This window comes from Gnatocerus cornutus, chromosome 1 (genome assembly GCF_029298725.1).
Source record: "Gnatocerus cornutus isolate USDA-ARS CGAHR chromosome 1, icGnaCorn1.1, whole genome shotgun sequence".
Classification (NCBI taxonomy): domain Eukaryota; kingdom Metazoa; phylum Arthropoda; class Insecta; order Coleoptera; family Tenebrionidae; genus Gnatocerus; species Gnatocerus cornutus.
The window spans coordinates 24,266,554-24,286,532 of NC_142233.1; the positions used below are offsets into that span (position 1 = coordinate 24,266,554).

Consider the following 19,979-nt stretch of genomic DNA (forward strand, 5'->3'; position numbering starts at 1 on the left):
TAATCCGCACCCAACTGTACAATATTATAATTATTATGATACCGTCCCGTATTTACAGAGTGTATCAATTTTATCTCACATCTGCGCTGCACGAGCGTTCGGAAAATTACAATTTACCTCGACAAAATTCCTCAGCTTCTAGCAAAGATCAAGGGTGCCATTCTCGCAGTGTCCCTATAAAGGCCGCTTCACAACGACCCATCACAGGTAAATAAAGCCCGCACGCTTGGCAGCCTTAGCGTGAACAGAATCAATACAATACTCATGACAATCCAGGCGTTTGCCGTTATTATACACAGCGACTTTAACCTAAAGCAAGGGTCAGATCAGCGGCTGCGAACATCTACCTTTTTCCTGCAATACAAATCAACAGGAAAAAAGCAGCGAGCCGGACGTCGTTAGTGTGGGTACACTGTACCTTGTCGCTTTTGAAGCCGCCGACCCGTGCAGGTATAGATCGTTAAGGTGAATTCACAGAATCGTACCGGGTATTACAGAAAAAAAAATATAAATAGCGCGTGCAAGATAAGTTTTATATCCGTGAAAGTGCAGCAAACTGATAACAATTAGCTTTACATCACAAAGGCTCGACAAATTTGTTCAAAGCACCGCCACAGATGCGGAAAAGATCGCAAATTACTCAAACCATGCCAACTGTTCAAATTAGCAGTAGCTTAGAAAAAATGTCCCAGATTACTAAAAATGGAGGAGAGAAACTTCTCGGAAACTAGGGAAAAAAAGCTGACACAATATCGCCCAATGTAGCAAGAAGGTTTTATTTTTCCTGCAGCGGATTCTTTATGGGCGCCAAATTTAAAATAGATCGCTGTGATCGGTATTGATTTTCACTGAACAAAGTGTCTAAAACTGGTACGACTCGCTACTAAATCTACTGCAGGAAAAATAAACTACAGTGTAATCTTTAACATTACCATCTAACTGCCTATAGAAAACGAATAGAAAATCCATAGTCTACAGGACATGCTGTGAAATATTGATGGCTTAATCGAAACGTCAATAGAAAATAGCGTGCATTCTGTGATGACACTTGCACACCAATCGGCAGTTGTGATAATAATTTACCTCAAAGTTGTTATTGTGGTGAATTGTTATCACAGGGCAATGACCCAATGAATAAAAAAGATATAATTAGTTGACAAATAAATCATGTGAGGAGCAGTCTTTCGGTGCAGACGACAATTTTCAATTATTATGACAGCCAAGACTAATGTTGGGAATGTAATTTATTATATTAGCAATAGTGCTCATCCGGATCAATTACTAGAACAATGGTCATCCTTGACTTGAATTCCTGGCTGTTTAGCAAGATGCGTAAACCATTATCTCCCAAAGCTCCATCCGGTTGAAATTTTTATGCTTTTAGAGCCGGAAAATCGGAACTTCTTAATTAAAACGGTAAATCGAGCATCAATATCATCCAAAACTTCACGTTTCTTAATTAAAAAAGCAGCTCTGTATTTTCCAACAAACAAAACTGATATTCAAAAAGTGATGTTTCGTTTTTCATTGTACGATAATTCCATGTCATTATAAAACAATCTAAGTAGCTCTTAGGAACAATCTTTTTCTGTACTCGTTTTTTAGTAATTTCCTTTTTAGGTATTAACATGCGTGACACGTGTACGTGTAGTATTTTCACTCGGATCGAATTTAGATTTACATAGTTTATAGTTGTTCATTTTCTTTTTTCCCAGCCGAAATATTTACTGGTTGATTTATACTGATGATGAAAAACAAGTTTTTAGTTTTATTTCGGGAGCCGACATTGATAAGGGTCGACAACCACGAAAAACGAAAAAAACCAAGCTACTGTAATTATTATTATTGACATTTATTTATTAACTTTGTATCTAAAGAAGACTCTCTAACATCTCTACATCAATGTCACTGATTTCAGGTGGTATGACTTTCCATTTGTCTTTTTTGAGATTTTGCTCAGGTCCACAAATTTTGATTTCACCAAAAATAGTACACTTGTGGTTTTAAAATTTTGAACAATGTCAACCGTTAAATGTGAAAACTTTATATTTTGAAACTTCATAATGAGATTAAAGTATAGTTCACAATAGTTTTTCTAGGCAGTGGATGTAAATCCTGGCCAAAATTCCAACACGAAGTGCATCTAAATTCGATTCTACAAACCCAAAAGTTTCAAAAACGAAACAATGTTTATAACATTTTAACAACAACGTACACTTTTGATCACAGAATTTTGAACAATGTCAACTATCAAATGTGAAATAACCTTTATATTCCCCATAAAAAGTCAACTTTGTAGTTTTGAAACATTTATAGTGACATTAAAGTGTGGTTCACATTTGTTTTTCTTGACATAACGTAAAAATCCTGTCTAAAGTTCTATGGGCAAAAGTGTAGACATATAAATTTTGCATGTTAGAGTTACTAAAACTATTAATCAAATACCACGAACGAGTGTACAAAGCTGTACAAAACCAAAAATCAAAATAATATTCTCACAAGAACAGTCCACTTAGAAACCAAAACACGTGATAATCGAACCAATGCCGATTAAAACTGACAACAAAATTTCACATTCATCATCACTACCAGTATTAGCAAACAAAGACCAACTTACTTTTTGCATTATTAAAGTAATTAAAAAATAAAAAACAGTTTTAAAATGTTATTATAAATGAAAATAAGTAGCCATAGACCACTTACATTTCAGTTTCACACTAGTAAAACTTTGGAAGTCTCATTGACGACTGACAAAATAGCAATGTCCTCAACGAAGAAGACTTCGAAGTTCCATCAGACATGTTCTGTCTCTTTTCAAATAATGTGATCAAGGCGCAGGCGTAAGCTGGCTCAAAAACACGCGCAGGTGTGAACGGGGCCTAACTTCTTTGTTTCCATCACATGGTAGATTTTTATTCCTAAATAAATAAAGAAAAAATTACACAAGATTGTTACTTGTATTTTTGTTCAATAAGCGATAAAAATTGGCAGAAAATTAATGGAATTTGGTTTAAACTTATATCCGTTAATTACACTCATATTGTTTATTCAAAGTGGTTTATTAGTGGTTGATAAATAATTCAATCCGGCTTTGTTCACCTCAACACAAATAATAGATTTAACACAAATACATAATAGAATGTTTGATGAATGGAAATTCATAAATAATATTGAGTTGAGGATAACATATTGCATTTAAGTGCCGTTGTACATAACAGTTATGGCAACTACTGGCGGTTTATATTTAACACATCTGATAAAGCTTTTGTCTGGGAAATAACAGTTTTGCGAAATATATCCTTTGATGCGTGTTTATTCTTGAGGTAAATTTTCACTGCGAAGCCCCGGAACGTTTATTTAGCCCCTTTTGTGCGCCCCTACGCCCTACGCCCATCACCTCAAGATGCCTCCGAGGCCAACAACATTGGCCACAACCATCTTGCTCTTCGTGGGCAGCATCAAAGGCACCTAATTTGCGGTAGGCCCGTTCATTCGAAGTCAACGACACTCCGTAAAGGCAACGCCACCAAAGGTAAACGCAGCCATAAAATACCGTGCAATGCCCTACGAGTCCTGAAAATCCGTCTGGAAACGTCTGGTCGTTCCCCCCTGCTGTAGTGGTAGCAACTTTGCAGGGGATATGTTGAACCCGCCAGACCAGACCAGACGGTCGGGTCAAAACACCGAGGGCATTCACTACTCCACACCCATCCCACCACCATCGGCGACCATACCGCTCAGGGGCCACTTTTTATGGATCACCTGTTTCGTTTTTTTCCGAAGCGGAATTAACGGGGCTACAGGTTTGTTAGGACGATATCTATGATATTGACGTTGCCTTATCGCTGTTAATTATTATGAGAAGGGTTGTGCGAGGGTGAAAGATCGAGTGGAGTTTGTAAATGGAATTATTACGAGAGATTAACAGAGAGGTAAAATTTGTTAAGAGGATTTGGAAGTTTTCCACAGAGAGAAAAGCTTGTCATGTAGTTTCGTCGTTTCATGGAAATGTGACAGGTTTAAATTGAACTACAAAGTACATCGACCAGAAATAGCTATCTGAGTAATGAAATCCGGAAAAAATGCTTTTCTCCCAGATAGACGTCAGACAGATGAGAGGCAGATGGTCCAGGACGCATCAAAAGAGACACACAAAAATCACACAGAAAATCATTGTTACAGACACGACGTGAATAAGCTATTTTCTTTTAGAGACTTTAGGTTTGACCACACCAGATTATTATTGCTCAGAGTTCATAGAAATTCTAGATATGATCTTACCATCTTACCTTTACCCTCCGAATCAATACATTTTATCGTTCTGTTCAATTATTACAACAAAATTTCAGTGTAACAACAGCAGTTACCTAAGCTGCGTTCGAAAATCCTCTGAGGAGGTAAATTGCATTTCGGTGAATTTATCGGACTTGGAGACGCGTTCAAGCAGAGCAGATCCAAATACAAGTTCGTGTGCGGAATAATTTCAGCTTTGTTCAGGTTTTTCAATATATACCTTTTTATCTAAAAGAATTCGAACATATGTGTCGCCGATTCTCCACTGGCATATAACAGTCACACAGATCCAGAACGAATAAGCATGAAGTTTTTAGCTCCTCAACTTTACCACACTTTGTTTATTTATTTTTTTAGGTCATATTTCAAACTTGTTTATGTTAAAAATTAAATGATGGATTTTCGGAATCTTTTTCTGGTATTAATACAGAATAGAAGATCATTTATTATATGAGATAATATGAGTTTTAAGTGAATAAAATGCCATTATCATTATACATACTCAAATATAATACAATATTTTATCCAACTTTTGGCAGTAAGAGAATTTGACCTTGACGCAACTGTGGCATGCGTAGAAGCTATTCGTCCTGCACAACATTGCACAAACTTGTTAAATCTCTATTAAAAACTTCCTATAGCACCAAATGTTTAATTAATTATTTATTAATACACTCAACTTTGACAACGTGTTACCCTCAAAAATCGCTACATTCAATTTTCCCCTAATTTTCTCCCTAAAGATTTGAAAACCTGATTTACACCCAAAATTTTTCGAAAATTTACACAGGAGAGTGAACTGATAGCAAATAGATAGATATGCAAATACAATGAAATTGACGTGCTATTCTCTTATAACATAAAATTATTCAACGCAATTTGTTATAAAATAGAACAAGCCATTTAGAAAATAACAAGCCCATAATAAATCATCGCAAATAATAAAATGAACCTTTCGCTTTAAAAAGTGACATTGATTACATTAGAATCACAGATTTTGAATTACCATCACAATGAAAAGTACTTTCTCAAAAATTAAATTTTGATTTATCGCTTCGATACACATTTGAAAAAAAAAATGACGTTAAAGACACCCAACTTTCTTAAAAAAAATCTACAATCATGTAAACAATAAAAAATCTGTAATTTGCAATCACAATTGCATTTTTTTACGTAGGTTTTACGGACCGGTTGGTACGACTTGGTCAACTTTCTACCAACTCATTGACTTAAAATTTTTATCGATGTTGCAAGGGTAAACTATCTCCTGTCTTTATTGTTTATTTGTACTCGTTTCATGTTTTTTTTATCGCACTTTTGGAACGGTTGTTGGTTTTCAATGAATTAATTCTAGTATCTACGGGTAATAAAAACCAAGATTACGTTTACAATTATACAATGGTGGAAAATGACATGACAATGAGGGAGTTTCCAAGGCTGCAATATCGAACAGCATTGTGATGTAATAAACTTTTCACGCTGCACACTGCAATTGTTACGTTAATCGTACGAAGTGGCACGATTTACAGTGAATCTAGTTCGTGTTTTTGTGACACAACCGCTGAAGTCAACTGTATTGACTATACCAACCACCTGCGAATTTAATTTTCCCACAAGATTGCGCCACGCCAGAGACGACCACAATAAATCACTTCCTAAGGACTTAAAAATCCGGTTACTTCAGACCCTCCAATGTAATAATTTTCTTTAATGTGGGGTAAAATTTGCATATTCGAGAGAATGTATCGACTTGTTTGACGAGCTTTTACTGTAAAGATTCCGATATGATGACTACAAAAGAACCGGAGAAAGGAAAATTTGAATCGCAGCCGCGATTTTTTTTCATGCCAAAAATTCAAGGTTTACCGAATCTGTTAACTACCAACACGTTTGTTTGTTTTTGCGTTTTTCTTTAATGGATGGAGCACGTGTGTTTGGTGGTCGCCAAGGTCTTGCAGCAGGATTTTGCGCGATGGATAGAATTTATTTAAATTTTCCGTGTGTACTTGAGATAGGAAAAAGCAAAAATAGTGGAATTAATTTATGAGATTACTTTGGATTTTTATTGTCACGAAATTAACGTAAGGTTTAGCAGAAAAAAATCTGTGGCAGGTTTATAGCATTCCTCCATTTGATAGATTTATTTTTAAAGATGCTCTTCAAATATTTAGATATTAAACGAGCTCGGCTATTTCCACGATGGTGTTCTAAAATAAGTAAATTTCTAATTAAGTCTTAACAGTCTGTGAACATGTGAGATCGTTCTTCTTGAATTCAATAGCAGATAAAAGTTTAGTGGATGGATTCATTGTCGTGTGGTCGTCGAGTCTCATATTTTGACTTTGAATTTTAATAAAAACGACCACAAATTGCACTGCAAAAGTGGAAAGTCATTTCCAAAGTGGAATAGCCTCTTAATTCCAAATTTAAAATCGGTGTTGCTTCAACAGGTCCGGATTCAGAGATATTCTTGAACATGATTTTTTTAGGTTCAACTGTACAAGAATTTATTTTCTTCAGTTTTTCTTGAAAACTGGGTAAAGTTATGGAAGCTAATTTAATAATAAGCATTCCAATGATTTATAAAACTCACTAAATTTTCAACGCTTTTGAAGAAACCCCATTGGGGAAAAAAAATCTAACCCAAAAAAAAATTCAAATTTGAAGAATTTGGCACTGTAAAACACATATTTCTCTACTATGATTATTGTTCAACCGACGGGAATCCACAGATTTTTTGCCACTTGTTTATTAGCGTTTTTATTCCCAACTTTTCAATGACCTGGACTGAACTTGACATTGGCATCCAAATTCAGTAGCGCGTTTTCTGCAGAAAACTTTAGTCATTTTTTTCTCCGAAACGGAGACATTTCGGAACGCGAAATTTGGCCATCGCGTCAAACTGCGCGGTCTGATATTGGGGTCAAAATCTTTGCACTTTATTCGAGTACACCCTGCATACTGATTCATAGAAAGTACCCACACTAAACACAATTGATTGAGTAAAATTTACCTATTGCTCTTTTTTTCCTCTGCTATTTCTCCCACTTTCGTTGTTTTTGGCAACGACCAAAACACTTCAGTTTCTTTATTCCGTTTTTAAATTAATTGCCAAAATTAGAGAATCCACTTGTTCATTAAGCACTTTCAGCCAACGAAAATCTCCCAACGTTATCTAGCTCCACCGCTGAGAACGTGTTTCCATTATCTCAAAAAGCAATTAAGTCGCGAAAAAAATTAGCAAGGTGAAGCGGTAAAGCTATAATCCCATTACGTCAACTTATCAAGCGTATAAAAAGCCGTAAAATCACGCAACAAAAATTATATTTTTTAGTAAAGCCTACCCTCAGGAAATGTGTACATATTTGAATGTCTGTGACAAAAATAACTGTCTTTATTACGCACAAGATCGATGCACTTTCCACCGTATTTTTATTCCTCGATGGGCTTTGAAGCAAAACAACGTTGGAAAGGTCCTCAAAATGGCACAAGCACCGTGACACACCTGTACTTGTCACGAGCAAACAGAACAAAAGTCAATTTACCTCGGAGATATTACAAAATTGTGTTTTCCTTCGAAATCTGCAACTTTAGCAGGATTGTTGCGCAAAATTTTGCCCTTGTCCGAATTAATTATCCTCACGTAATTTACATGAAAAATCGAGCAAAAACCTGCCCATAAATGCAAGTCTGACCATTTGCATAAATGAACAAAGAAACTATTTTTATCACGACGGGGTTTACTTACATTTCGTTTCGCGTAAAAAAGGAAGTTCAAATTTAAACAGTGCGAATGACCGTGGCATTTCTCCAAAAACTAGAAGAAATTGTGTGCGTATGATTGAAGCCAAGTAAGGACACGTCAAGTCTTTACAAATTAAACACGAAGTGGGGTCGTTGGCTTAATTTATTTCGGGCAAATTATTGACTGCGTTTAAATGAGAAAAGTACACGTTGAAAAGTTGACAATAGAAGTGCTGACTTCGACGAAAAAATTGTTTCGTGGGGAAAGTGTAGAATAGCCGTTTTCTCCGGAATCGATTTGCGGTTTCTCGCAATCGAGGAAAATTAAAGTGAGTCATAGGCAACACAAAAGCTTGTGTTAATGCATGCATTGAATTATAGCTTTGCATATTCAAGTACGATTCATTAGACGGTGTTAGGGCAATAATGAAGAATAACTGCTTTCTCCTGATTAACAGTCAGATGTGGATCCCAAAGACCACCGACCTCATCTAATTTACTTTCATTAAGACCAGTTCAGCGGCCTGTGAAAACTATGATGAGGGATGATAACGATCTCAGTGCCTATTTAAATTAGTTGAAAATTGAAAATTAATAACTAGCTTGTTACCAAACGCGAAGTCGTGAGTAGGTGTTAACAACGTCAGGTGTGCAGAAATGAAAACTCGCGAACAAGTGATCAAGTGATCAAAAAGGTGGTCCCTCAGAGCAAAATCCAGGTTTACAGGTCCTTAACCTCACGTAAGAGCATAACAGAATCCATCAAGTTCTTCCTGCCCACGACCATGAATATGACGTTAAAAGAAAATTTCAAAAGTTACAAACCTTCGCCACTGGTCTGGCAAATACGTTACATCATTACCACGGATTATGTAGGTCGTAAATCATGACTTACAAGCGTCATTCAATAATTTTCAGGTCGTATATAAAATGTGCAAAATACCAAGTACACTTATCAATGACTTGGAGAAATTATTAAAATGCAATGTTTTTAGATTTGATTATTAAGCTTCCTATTGAACAATATCCATCTTTTATCAGTGATATAATAAATTAACAAAAACAGGTGTCAGATACGGATCAAACCTCCTGATAACTCTGTGCCAAATCCTGTTACGTCAATTGAGAAGCTAATGACTACCAAAGTTTTCATCCTTGATTCAGCTAAAAACACCAAAAATGCACCCCATATTTAGTGCCTCTATTAATACAACAGACAAGCTAATTAAGTCAATGAAGTGTGATCTAAAGATTTTGTCGTTTGAATGTAAAAAAGCTATCTTTTCTTCCGTTTAGTTCATAGTGGCATTTGCTATTAATTATCACTTTCATTTTTCTGCGGCATTTAGGTTTGCCATTTACTGATTGCACAATCCAATAATGGGTTAGCAGTTCTGCTTATCAAATTTCATACAGCCTGTGTCTTTATCTAGTACAGATATGCCAACTTTTCATTTAATATATTCCAATCTTTCACTTTCAAGGGGAAAAGTTCATCAATTATGTATATTAGAATTTTAGTCACAGGTGTTCTAAATATGAAAGGTTAGGTGTCACTCTAGTAAAGTGATGCTAGCACCTCATTTCATGGACCGATGCTAAATTTCAATTTTTGTCGGTGACTTCTTGGAATTTTCCCTACAAACTTTTGTACATTATACAGTTATTAGGTAGCAACAGACGAAATGCACTCACTAATAGTTGATTATATGCGAGCAACTATAAGTAGGATTTTACGGCTCGACACCAATGTTTGCGACATTTGCTAGAGAGCCGTTAAATCTTTACACTGAGAGATTTGTTAAAAGTTTTTCGGGCGATAAACCGTCTAAAACTGAATTACCAATATTGTTATGTAAATATCTATAACAAAACATGAAGGAGTTGAATGATTGCTGTATTCTTGAATTTACAGGACATGAACTTGGCTTATAAAAATTTATAGACCTATTGTTATTTTAGGTATCTTTCCCGACAACATACGTGGGGAATCTATTTAACTTTGCAAACACTTGTACACAATAATTATGACTAGGTATTGTTGTTAAACAACATGGTTTTATCAACAAAATGAAACATGTAATGATCAAAAAGAGGTGTTAGGAAACGTTAAGACTAATTGCATGTAACAAAGGTTTGGAAGAGAAAAGTCTTATGACACATATAATGGACTAATTACCTTGAACATGAAAGAAAAAATGTTTCTTCTTGCCAGTGATATACAGAACTGAACATAGTTATGCACAAAGACCTTATCTAAGCATGAATGTAAAAACAAAACAACGCATCAACATAACCAGACCAGAACCGACATATGTGGTAGGAAGTTCATAATTCACCAAACCAATTTTTATAGAATAAATTTTCGATTATCAGACCAAAAACAACTGAGACGTGATGCTTCTAAAAGAACAAAACTATTGAAACACCCCAAACTGTATCAAATGACAAATAACGAGATCTGAAAGCTGTCAGTTAAAGAAGAGTATAACTAGGAGAAATGCCGGAAGCACATCGACTAAAGAATGAAAAATCAAGCCAACATAAATTTTTAATCCCCACAACCACACCACATACATAAATGGACAAAGGAATAGAAGACTAACACCACCCACCCAGTCCAAGGTTCATCCATGCATAATGGAAAAATTACCATTAGCTCTGACTAATTACATCTGTGAGAAGCAACGATTTTATGATGAGCCAACAATTCTTTATAATAAAAATCGGGTTACTAAATTTAAACAAGCATGAAGTAGCGCATGTTCTTCAAAATAGTTCGGTTACAACATAGTTGCGTCAACGACACGAGCTACTTCTAATTGAAAACGGTTCAAATATGCAAAAACCGACATAATTAGTCGAATGCCAGGGACGAGTTTCTGCATTCGTCTAGATCGATAATAAAATTGTAAACAGAAACAAGGGAAAGCTCAGATTGAAAGTTAATTTGAAAAGTAACGGTGAATTGTGTCATTTCGCTGCGAGCGCAATGTAACAATCTAGGTCCATTTTTAGGTCAAAGAAACGTTATTGTTCTGCAGATTAAAGGGTCACTTTTGCAACTGTAACATCCACACAGAAACGAGGATTTCGAAGCCTACTCCATTATTCCATTTCCGTCGTGACATAACCGCAATTTCAAATAATCACGATAATTCGTGTTAAGTGTGGAGAACTTTCCATTCGTACTTTTACTTCTAATAATATAATTACTGGACTTGCCGAATTTGGTAACGCCTAATTAAAATTAACACTTTTTATTCGCAGTGTGAGAAATTGATAATGATACTTGAGCTAGCGACCCCAAAAGGATAATTGGGTAGCGAGCAAAAGTTATCGCCTTGAAACGAGAGCTTTATGAGTAAAATCGGTCTGGGCAACCCTGCCTGAACCACTCTTAATTTCATGCCTGATTTCAAAGAACTACATGCCAATAGAAAATTTTCCATTTTAAAACGTCATCCACTGATAACCCCTTACCACACATTGTGTTTGTCGTGTCTACAATAATTTAACAAGTGATCTTATCTCAAATGGCAGTCGAGGCAAGAAATGCTGCTAAAACTTTTCATGCGAAATGTTTGAATCATCGAATGAGGTGATCAGTCTGCGACCTTCACTACATTTTATGCAAGTCAATGTGAATTTTCTTTCTTCATTTCGGCGTTGGTCTTCTGAACGTTTCAAGGTGACTGCTGTAGATTTCAGACCGTTCACCACAGAGTTTTCTTTTATGTTATTTGGAAAGACGATTTTTTCAAATCAGATGTTGCCATTAAACTTGACTGACACTGACACCAAAGTGGAGATTCTACATGAATATAAACAGTAGCCAAATTTTTAACGAGGTAAATTTGGATTGGCTCAAATAAAAATCGGTGTTGTGAAGTTTATGAGAGTAAATATATAGTTAGACTGTAGACGATAACCTTTTTTTTGAGATTAGATCCTGTGACCATTGACTTTAGTGTTGACCGTTGAAAAAAATACTGATTTAGCTGTCAACTTTCAAGTCAATGACGCAAATCTGCGTCGGCGCAGTTATCAATTTGCACAAGATTATTGGAACGACAGAAATGTTTTGTTATTATTATTATAACAAAAAACCATGTGATGGTTCCAATTAGTCCACGATCACGGATTTTTAAAGGTTACACAGTAGACTCTCGATCATCCGAGCTAATGTGGACCAGCCTCTGCTCGGATAATGCGAAGACTGATAATCGGATAATCGAAAGTCTACTGTATGTATGTATCACTATTGTATTATTTATTATTGCCATGTTTAACCATGTTCCAGACAACTTCACTGCTGCTAAATATAAAAAAATAACAACCACACATTGGCGATAAATTAATTAAGATAATTTTCGCTTAGCTAAACCCATAATAAATTGGAAGATTTAATTTAAAAAAAATACACCCGATATGTTGGTCTGGAATTATTCTGTATCAGTGGAAGTGGCGTAGCAAATAAATCTACCATTTTGCACCCACTTTAATCGTTTTAATGGCAATTGTAATAGTCACCCAATTCATTAGCCTGGTTCTTTGACGTAATTACATCCCATCTGTCGATTTAATTAGACATGTATTATAATAGTGAATCCTACTATAGAAGGTGACTACAAACAGGTGAGCGCTAATCTTAGAGTCATTTTATATGAATTTTTAAACGAATAATAGGCTTCATACACAAGCCAATTGTATTACATTTTCTGAACACCTGTACATTTGTTATTTGTAATAGACCTTTTTAAACAGTAAAATTACTACAAATTGAAGCAATATCAAAGAAAAAACCAACAACATTAAGAAGTCATTAAACGTTTTGTAAAAATGTTCGAATTAACTAGCTTATGAAAGTCGACTACCATCCAAACCCAATTCAGGTTGCGTTCTTCGTGACATTCCTTTGAGTGCAATCTTGTGCAATCTTCGACTCTATTTGTCTAATATCGCAGTTTCGAAGATATTAACATTTTCAAGAAAGGTTTTAGAAATCTGTCTGTTTCCTCAGCGATTCAGATCAAGTTTAAGAAGATTAGATCAGTAGCTCAGCTATTACTTTCATTTTTGTTGTTAGTCTACTAAGAAGTGGAAGCAACAACAGAGCAAATTAAAATGAACGTGTAATTAAAATTAATTAAACTCAAATTTCCTTTTGGATTCTACGAGTGTATAAAGAAAAACAGAACAAAAACAAAGCAGAATATGTTACAAATTAGAACCAGTTAAGATCGGAAAATATACTGCTTGATCATTATTATTGTTAAAAACCACAAGTAGACAACGTAATATGAAGAAATCTGTAACTGAAAAAACGAGGTAAAAAAAGCGAAAAACCCGAATATTTTTCTTTATTTGTAGTATAAAAATGAAATATAAAAATCTAATTAATGTCTTGAAGTCTGGTGTGCCACAAGACTCAAATCTGGACCCTCTGCTATCACAGTCACTGCCTTAACATACAGTAATGAGTCATAATTGCCATCATAGACCAATCGCAGAAAATCCCCGTATGTAGAAGAAAAAAGAAGCTCGAACCATAGTAAGCTTTGAACAGACTGGTCACAAGGTCAAATACATAGAAATGTAGATCTAAATGAGACACGATTTATTAAATTGCATCAAATAACATTCGACGGACAAATTGTGCTCATACACAGCCATTATTATTTTCATTTCCGCTCTTAAATACACGGGATAAGAGAAAATGTGCAGATGGACGACAATACACTGTAATTTTATAACAATAATACACCGTTACGTAAAGGGAATTACTTTCTTTTACAGCCTTGGCAACGGGAATCGTTACTTTTTGTAAAACAATGTAAATTTCATAATGCAGTCAAGCCTCTTTCCATTTTCCTCGCCCATGTCGAAAAAGATTGACAACTTCCGACATTAATCTTATCGCATCTACCTAATGTTTCGCTTCATTATCAATTGTGACAAGACATCATAAAAGTTTTGTGATCAAGTGTTAAACAGATTATCTTCCCCACTTTTTTCATATATGGAAAAACGTCAATTATCAATTTATCAGGCACACCTACACTTGTGCTAGTTTGAAACTTCATAAATAATTTAGCAGCAACATGGTTCTTTCTTGCAACAAATTAGCTTGTTGAAACCTTTGAAATCGACGACTTCCATGTTAATTTGTTCTATTGATTTCACGGAAAATTTCTCACCGTTTTCTATAAAATATGATCATAATCCAGTAAATTCAATGAATCACTATCTAATTTTAAGGGTGATTCCTAAAGTGTTGAAAAAAGTTGAGTAAAGGCGGTGTCAGGTATGTTATCAGTTCTTATCGATTACCCCCCTCGACAGCAATTTTCGACACGCCACTGGTTTTTTCGAATGACCAACTAGAGAGTGGTCACAAATGAAATAACAAAGCTAATCGAAAGTCTTTTATGAAACAAAGAACGATTCGAATGATTATTACATTGTGTTAAATTAACTCGCATAAAATTATATAAAAATAAATAACTTTCACTAGATTGGAGATTAAATTTTCTTTAATTATGACAGTTGCGCAATTTACAGTCCATGCCATATGTGCTTAATTGTGAATTCTGAAGTGTAACAGTGGCCGATAAAAATGTAACAACGTAACGGTTTAACAGTACTCAACATATGCCTTAATTAGGACACAGTAACATGCAAATCAGTGTCGTCCACTGTAACGGGAACTGTAAACGGACTCGTCTCAAAACCAAAAGGGCATTAAACTTGCATATTTATTTATAAATCCCAGACAAAATGGCACCCAATCTCATGCAACTAACAAAAATTAGAAAATATTTGTTAATTACCTTTGTGTTGCACCCGAATTTCTTCACACTTTACTCATGTGCTATATAACCACACTGTAGTCGAAGTTTTTTAGTCTTTTAGTACACATTTTGAGTTTTTTTTGTAAGTTTCTGAGACAATGCACTAGCAGAGCCTACTTCTCGCCGTATGTTGACAGCTCGCAGGTTCTCCTGTAACTAGTCAGCTGTTTGTCAAGTTAGCCTTGGCCAAAAGCAGGGTGGGGGAAACAACGTGTGCGCAAAAGCGCCAATTTCAAACTTCATCAATTTTTTAAGCGAGATTAATGATTCGTTTCTTTGCGTAATATAACGCAAGATTACAAGAAAACAGCTCATACCTTGGTGGGCTATATTAAAACGCCCACGTTTCTGCATTCAAGATATTAATTATCGTTTTCTAATTTTCTAATTAAGTTTAATCTGTCATTCGCTTCATCACTTACAGGGACGACCAAAAGTAACTGATACCTTGTTTTTTTCTCATTGTAGAACAGGTTCAAAACTATTAATTGAACGTCATCTGAAATTAAAGGTGATAATACATTCAAAAGAAAAAAGGAAATCATGCCATCGCCACACTAATGACTCCTGAGAGTAATTACAACTCCCAGAAGAAAATATTGTAAATTTTTCATTTGTTTTGATCGTGTTATTGTTAAGCCTACTGTAATGATCATTATGCCTACCTCGTTTGAAATACCGATTTACACCACTACATTTCAAAGAAAATAAGGTCTGATTGCTTTTGGACCTCACTGTATAATAAAAAAATACGTTTGATTTCTATTAAGCAGATAATGGAAACGAAACGATTTATTTGTTGCTTTACATTATGTGTATATTACAAAAATTAAGGTTTATAAAATCAAAAATGAACAGTGAGAAAGTATCCCAATTTCAGGATATCACTTCTTCCCTGATTTTTTAATGCCACCACCAACTAAAGGTCCCTTTTGTGAAGCTTTAGCTTTAGCCTCTTGCAAAGCTTTTTGTTGCTCTTTCAATTTCTGTTTATGGGCAACATCAGATTCGTCCATTTCTTTAGATTCCTTTTTGGGTTGTTTGAGTGGCTTCTTTTTGCCTCCTTCGCGACTTGACATGCTTTAAATTAAAAAAAATTGTCAATTTCAGTGTTGTTGAAATCTAACCTCAAACAAGTGTTTCATGAACGCAGACGCATTACTGCGCTTTTCTAAACTACAGATGAGTCTAAAATGCAGCTTACCTGAGAATTTAATTATAGATGAAGAAAATAAGTGGATTTTAATGTTTTGATGAAAAACGTGACAGATATAAAATGAATGTTTCTAAAATCACTAGGCAACTGCAAGCACAGAAAATTGAAAATCCCCAGATGTCTGCGCACATTACAAAACTCGGCACACGACAGGTTGCAGGAGAAGATAGAAGATTTCGAACGAAAACCCTTTGGATTTGAAATAATCTGCTGCTGTTGGAATCGAAATCAATTGAAATTGTGAAGTTTGCAAAAAAGGGCATATTAAAAATGGTACCCCAATATGTGAGTATAAAATAACTTTCTTTACTTTTATTTAAACTCTTCTGGTGATAGTTCTTGGAACAGATTTTGTAATCCCATTTGGACAATTTACATTCGCTGTACGCAAAAAAATGAGAAGACAATTTTTGTAGAAAATTTAATTGTCAACATTTTTTGTTACTTTTATATTTCCTCTAAAGTGAATGGTTTAGAAGTTAAAAGAGGAAAACAGTTCTTGGGGGTGTTTACCCTAATTTTAAGGGATGAAGCTCCCACGTTAGGTGTGAGAACTTTTTTTTAGTTAATTCCTGATGCCTCAAGGATTGTTTCTGCCAAGCCAAGTTTCAAAACTTTAATAATTTGTTAGAAATTAAAACCTAATTTTCCTAAACTAATAATAATTTAAAGAGATATTATGTATCATTGATAACGTGAACACTGACCAATTTAATACAAATTTTAGTTTGAGTCTTAGAGTTTTCAGGTCGCGATATGCTTGAATTGATTTTGAATTTTGAATTGAAATTATCCAGAAAAAATGCACAAAAAAGTGGAGAAAAATAGCCGACATTTTGAACGCCATTCCGGGTGCCCACAAAAGTTGAGAGAAATGGAGAAAAGTACGTAAAAACGCAAGTTGATACAAATTGTCTTATTTTGTCTCTTTGGTCTTGGCAGGACATTCGAACTAATTGAAGACAAAAATGAAATGGAAGTCCACAACGGAAACATTGTCGAAGTTTGAGGCGAAGGTTTGGAATCTCATAAAGTCTCCCATCACGAATAGACCACGACCAGTTGAATACAGCCAAGATTCTTCAAAACTTAAAGAAATACAAAAATTGGAGAAGTGCTCGGATGTTAAAATAATCAAGTGAAGAGGAGAAAAACAGACAAAGGTTACTTACTGAACATGTAGTTAAAGAATTAGCGGGATTTCTGAGAAACGAAGAGTTTCTAAAAATGATAAAAGCTATTCATGCGAGAAAACTTGCAATTAATAAAGATTATTACAAAAACAAATTAAAAGTTCTAAAGGAGAAGACTGACATTTTTAAATCTCTAGTGACCGTAATTAAAGATGAACAAAAGTAGAAAATTTCAGTTTCTTTAAATTATATTTACTTAGCTGGTTTAATATTTTGCTAAATATATTAAGTTTTTTGATCTGGAAATGCCTTTGATTTTGTTATTAATTAGTCAAAACATTTCTCATGTTCCATTAAACCAAAAATGAAGATTTTTTTCTAAATAAAGAAAATAACTCATAGAAAACCATTTCTCAGTACTCGTGGTCGTCTTTAGCTTCAGGTTTCAGTATTTTTCGTCGTCAGAAGTAGTAGAATAATTCCCAAGCTCGTTATGTAATACACTATTCTCCAAAGGTTTTTTTTAGAAGTGGTAAATTCAAACATTCGAAAACAGTTTATGACTTTGTGATAATATCACAATGTCAATCTAATTAAAAATCAACATAAAAAATACTGTAATCTATATCAAAACTTGAAATGTTACAACACAACATACATTAAGTTGAGAAGCAAAAAGTAAGAGATTCGTTTTTTTGTTGTTCATTAAAGATTTCCTAGAATTTTTTCGAAAAAAAATTAGATAGTCACGTCATCAGTTTTTTGGACAATTTGTGAATCGAAATGGATGATTCAATTTGTAGAGAAACATTAAAAGAAGTCAAATAACATTTATTAGATGTGAAATAACACATATTTGAACTAAATTATATTTGCATAAAAAAATTAAACTAATCAAGAAAAGAATAATACAATTTGAAGGACATTTTTGTACTTAATGAACTTGTTAATTAAAAGGTAAAAGAATCTTACAATTTTATCTCAGATCTTGAATGTTCATGTTGATAACAATTCAATTAAACAAGTCTTAAAACCATCTGTAACATTATAGATGTAATCCAGATATCAACATTGTACTTTATTCAGTCACATCTAGAACAGTTCACCTCTGCTATCCATTACTCCATTACCGTTAGTAATTTCGACGGGTTTCCTACAAACGAAATAGACGCTATCATATTCATACTGAAGCATAGACTTGGGATTCTGGCAATATTTAGTTTTTATGCCAGTTTTACACTTTTCCATATCAAAACCTATATTTTTTATAACTTCACAGACTACTTCGAAACTTGGTTCCACGCTTTTCTCGTTCTTAACGTCGGAGTAGTGGTACAGCAAAGGTCCCAAATTAATCCAAACCCCTCCAGGTTTGAGAATATGATAAATTGTTTCAATAAATTGAACAACATTGGGGGCGCAATCAATGAAAAAACATGTTGCGACACAATGCCATACATCATGATCCGTGTACACTTCCAGAAAGTCGCCTGCTGTCATAGAAAATTTGCTGTCAGGTGTGGGCATCGGCTTGACGTCTGGAAATCTGAATAAACATTATTAAAATCTGGGGTCCTCTTGAAGGATACTTACTTTACGCTTGTCATTTGGTGCTCGGCAGTTAAATTATTACAATACTGATGGATCCAGGGGTATATAGTATACTCATCAACATTCTTACAATGGTTGAGAACATAATACGAGACAATTAGCATAAATAAGTTGAATTCGTTGCCCTGACAGGCAAAGCCTCTTGTTGCAATTTCAAAGGCGAGACGTCCCAAGCCCGCTCCTGGCACCAACACGTTTATATAACTTCTATCAAATTTATCTTCAGGGAACTGAGTGATAATTTCATCAATAATTGGTTGGTAGCATTGGTTCCGCTCTGCAGCCCCCATGGCGCTCCAATCGCGCATCAGTTGTTTGAAAACTGACTGGACTTTATCCAACCCTTCTGACAGAGTACCAACTTTAATTTCGGAATGGGACGATCCGTCGTTGCTGTATACATTATCAAAAATTGTGTGGGCATGTTGTAGTACGATGGGGATAAATTTAGAATTTTTTTCGATGCATTCCTTGAACGTTTCTAGGTCTTCCTGGTATTTCGAGAGCCACTTTTTGTGATATGAAGGGAGTGTAGCAAGACATTTTTGTTTATGTTCAATTCGCAACAACGATTGTTCTCTGCAACAAATTCGAATGAGACCTTGTGTTGGTTGGAATAACAATTATTATTAATAAATACGATGACGTTACCGTTGCGTAGGCGCGTGTTATTCTCGGGTTAACTATTTACTTGACGGTCTGATCACAACTTTTATCTTAAATAAACAAGAGACTTATGAGACGAATTTCTTTGTCTTACCTATAGCTTTCAAAAGTAGAAAGGACCGACAGAAAATAAGCTTTCTCTTCTTTTGCACCGTTGATTTCTTGATGCATTTTTATACGAGCACTTTATGTTATATCCAATTTAATATTCACTATCACTAATATCACATTACACGGATTTTTTGAAGTAATTTCTACTTGCGGTGCCCTATCCTAACCTAAGTGAACCCCAAGCAGCCATGTTTGCAATGAGCGAATGAATGAGCGTTGTTTCCGCGTTTCTAGGTTACTACCTTATCGACGCGCCAGAAAACAAATTTCAAAAATAAATAAACCCACTTACTTTCGTCATCGAAAATCAATTCAGATGACCAGTTGCTTCATTTTTCCGTCTTTATTTTA

General features: G+C 34.8%; 3 protein-coding genes across 4 annotated transcripts in view; all 3 read right to left on the reverse strand.

Moving 5' to 3' along the window:
- atos (atos homolog atossa) overlaps positions 1 to 15,082 on the reverse strand; it is a 35,062-nt gene extending 19,980 nt beyond the window's left edge. The window contains exons 1-2 of one of the 2 annotated variants that reach the window (XM_088031594.1): positions 14,871 to 15,082; positions 2,704 to 2,918 (exon numbers count right to left, since the gene is read on the reverse strand). The gene's annotated coding sequence lies outside the window, so the exon portion shown is untranslated. The remainder of the gene's footprint in view (positions 1 to 2,703; positions 2,919 to 14,870) is intronic. The other variant, XM_088031584.1, reaches the window with a different exon arrangement.
- A 583-nt stretch (positions 15,083 to 15,665) lies between these two features.
- Positions 15,666 to 16,217, reverse strand: LOC148180894 (translation machinery-associated protein 7 homolog). The gene is made up of 2 exons (XM_088043222.1): positions 16,096 to 16,217; positions 15,666 to 15,971 (listed from the first exon to the last, which is right to left on the reverse strand). The coding sequence occupies exon 2, from the start codon at positions 15,968 to 15,970 to the stop codon at positions 15,776 to 15,778; it is 195 nt and encodes a 64-aa protein (XP_087899348.1). The 5' UTR covers position 15,971; positions 16,096 to 16,217; the 3' UTR covers positions 15,666 to 15,775.
- A 1,839-nt stretch (positions 16,218 to 18,056) lies between these two features.
- LOC148180895 (carnosine N-methyltransferase unmet) lies at positions 18,057 to 19,860 on the reverse strand. The gene is made up of 3 exons (XM_088032894.1): positions 19,612 to 19,860; positions 18,834 to 19,430; positions 18,057 to 18,786 (listed from the first exon to the last, which is right to left on the reverse strand). The coding sequence occupies exons 1-3, from the start codon at positions 19,686 to 19,688 to the stop codon at positions 18,333 to 18,335; spliced, it is 1,128 nt and encodes a 375-aa protein (XP_087889020.1). The 5' UTR covers positions 19,689 to 19,860; the 3' UTR covers positions 18,057 to 18,332.
- Between the last annotated feature and the right edge of the window lie 119 nt (positions 19,861 to 19,979).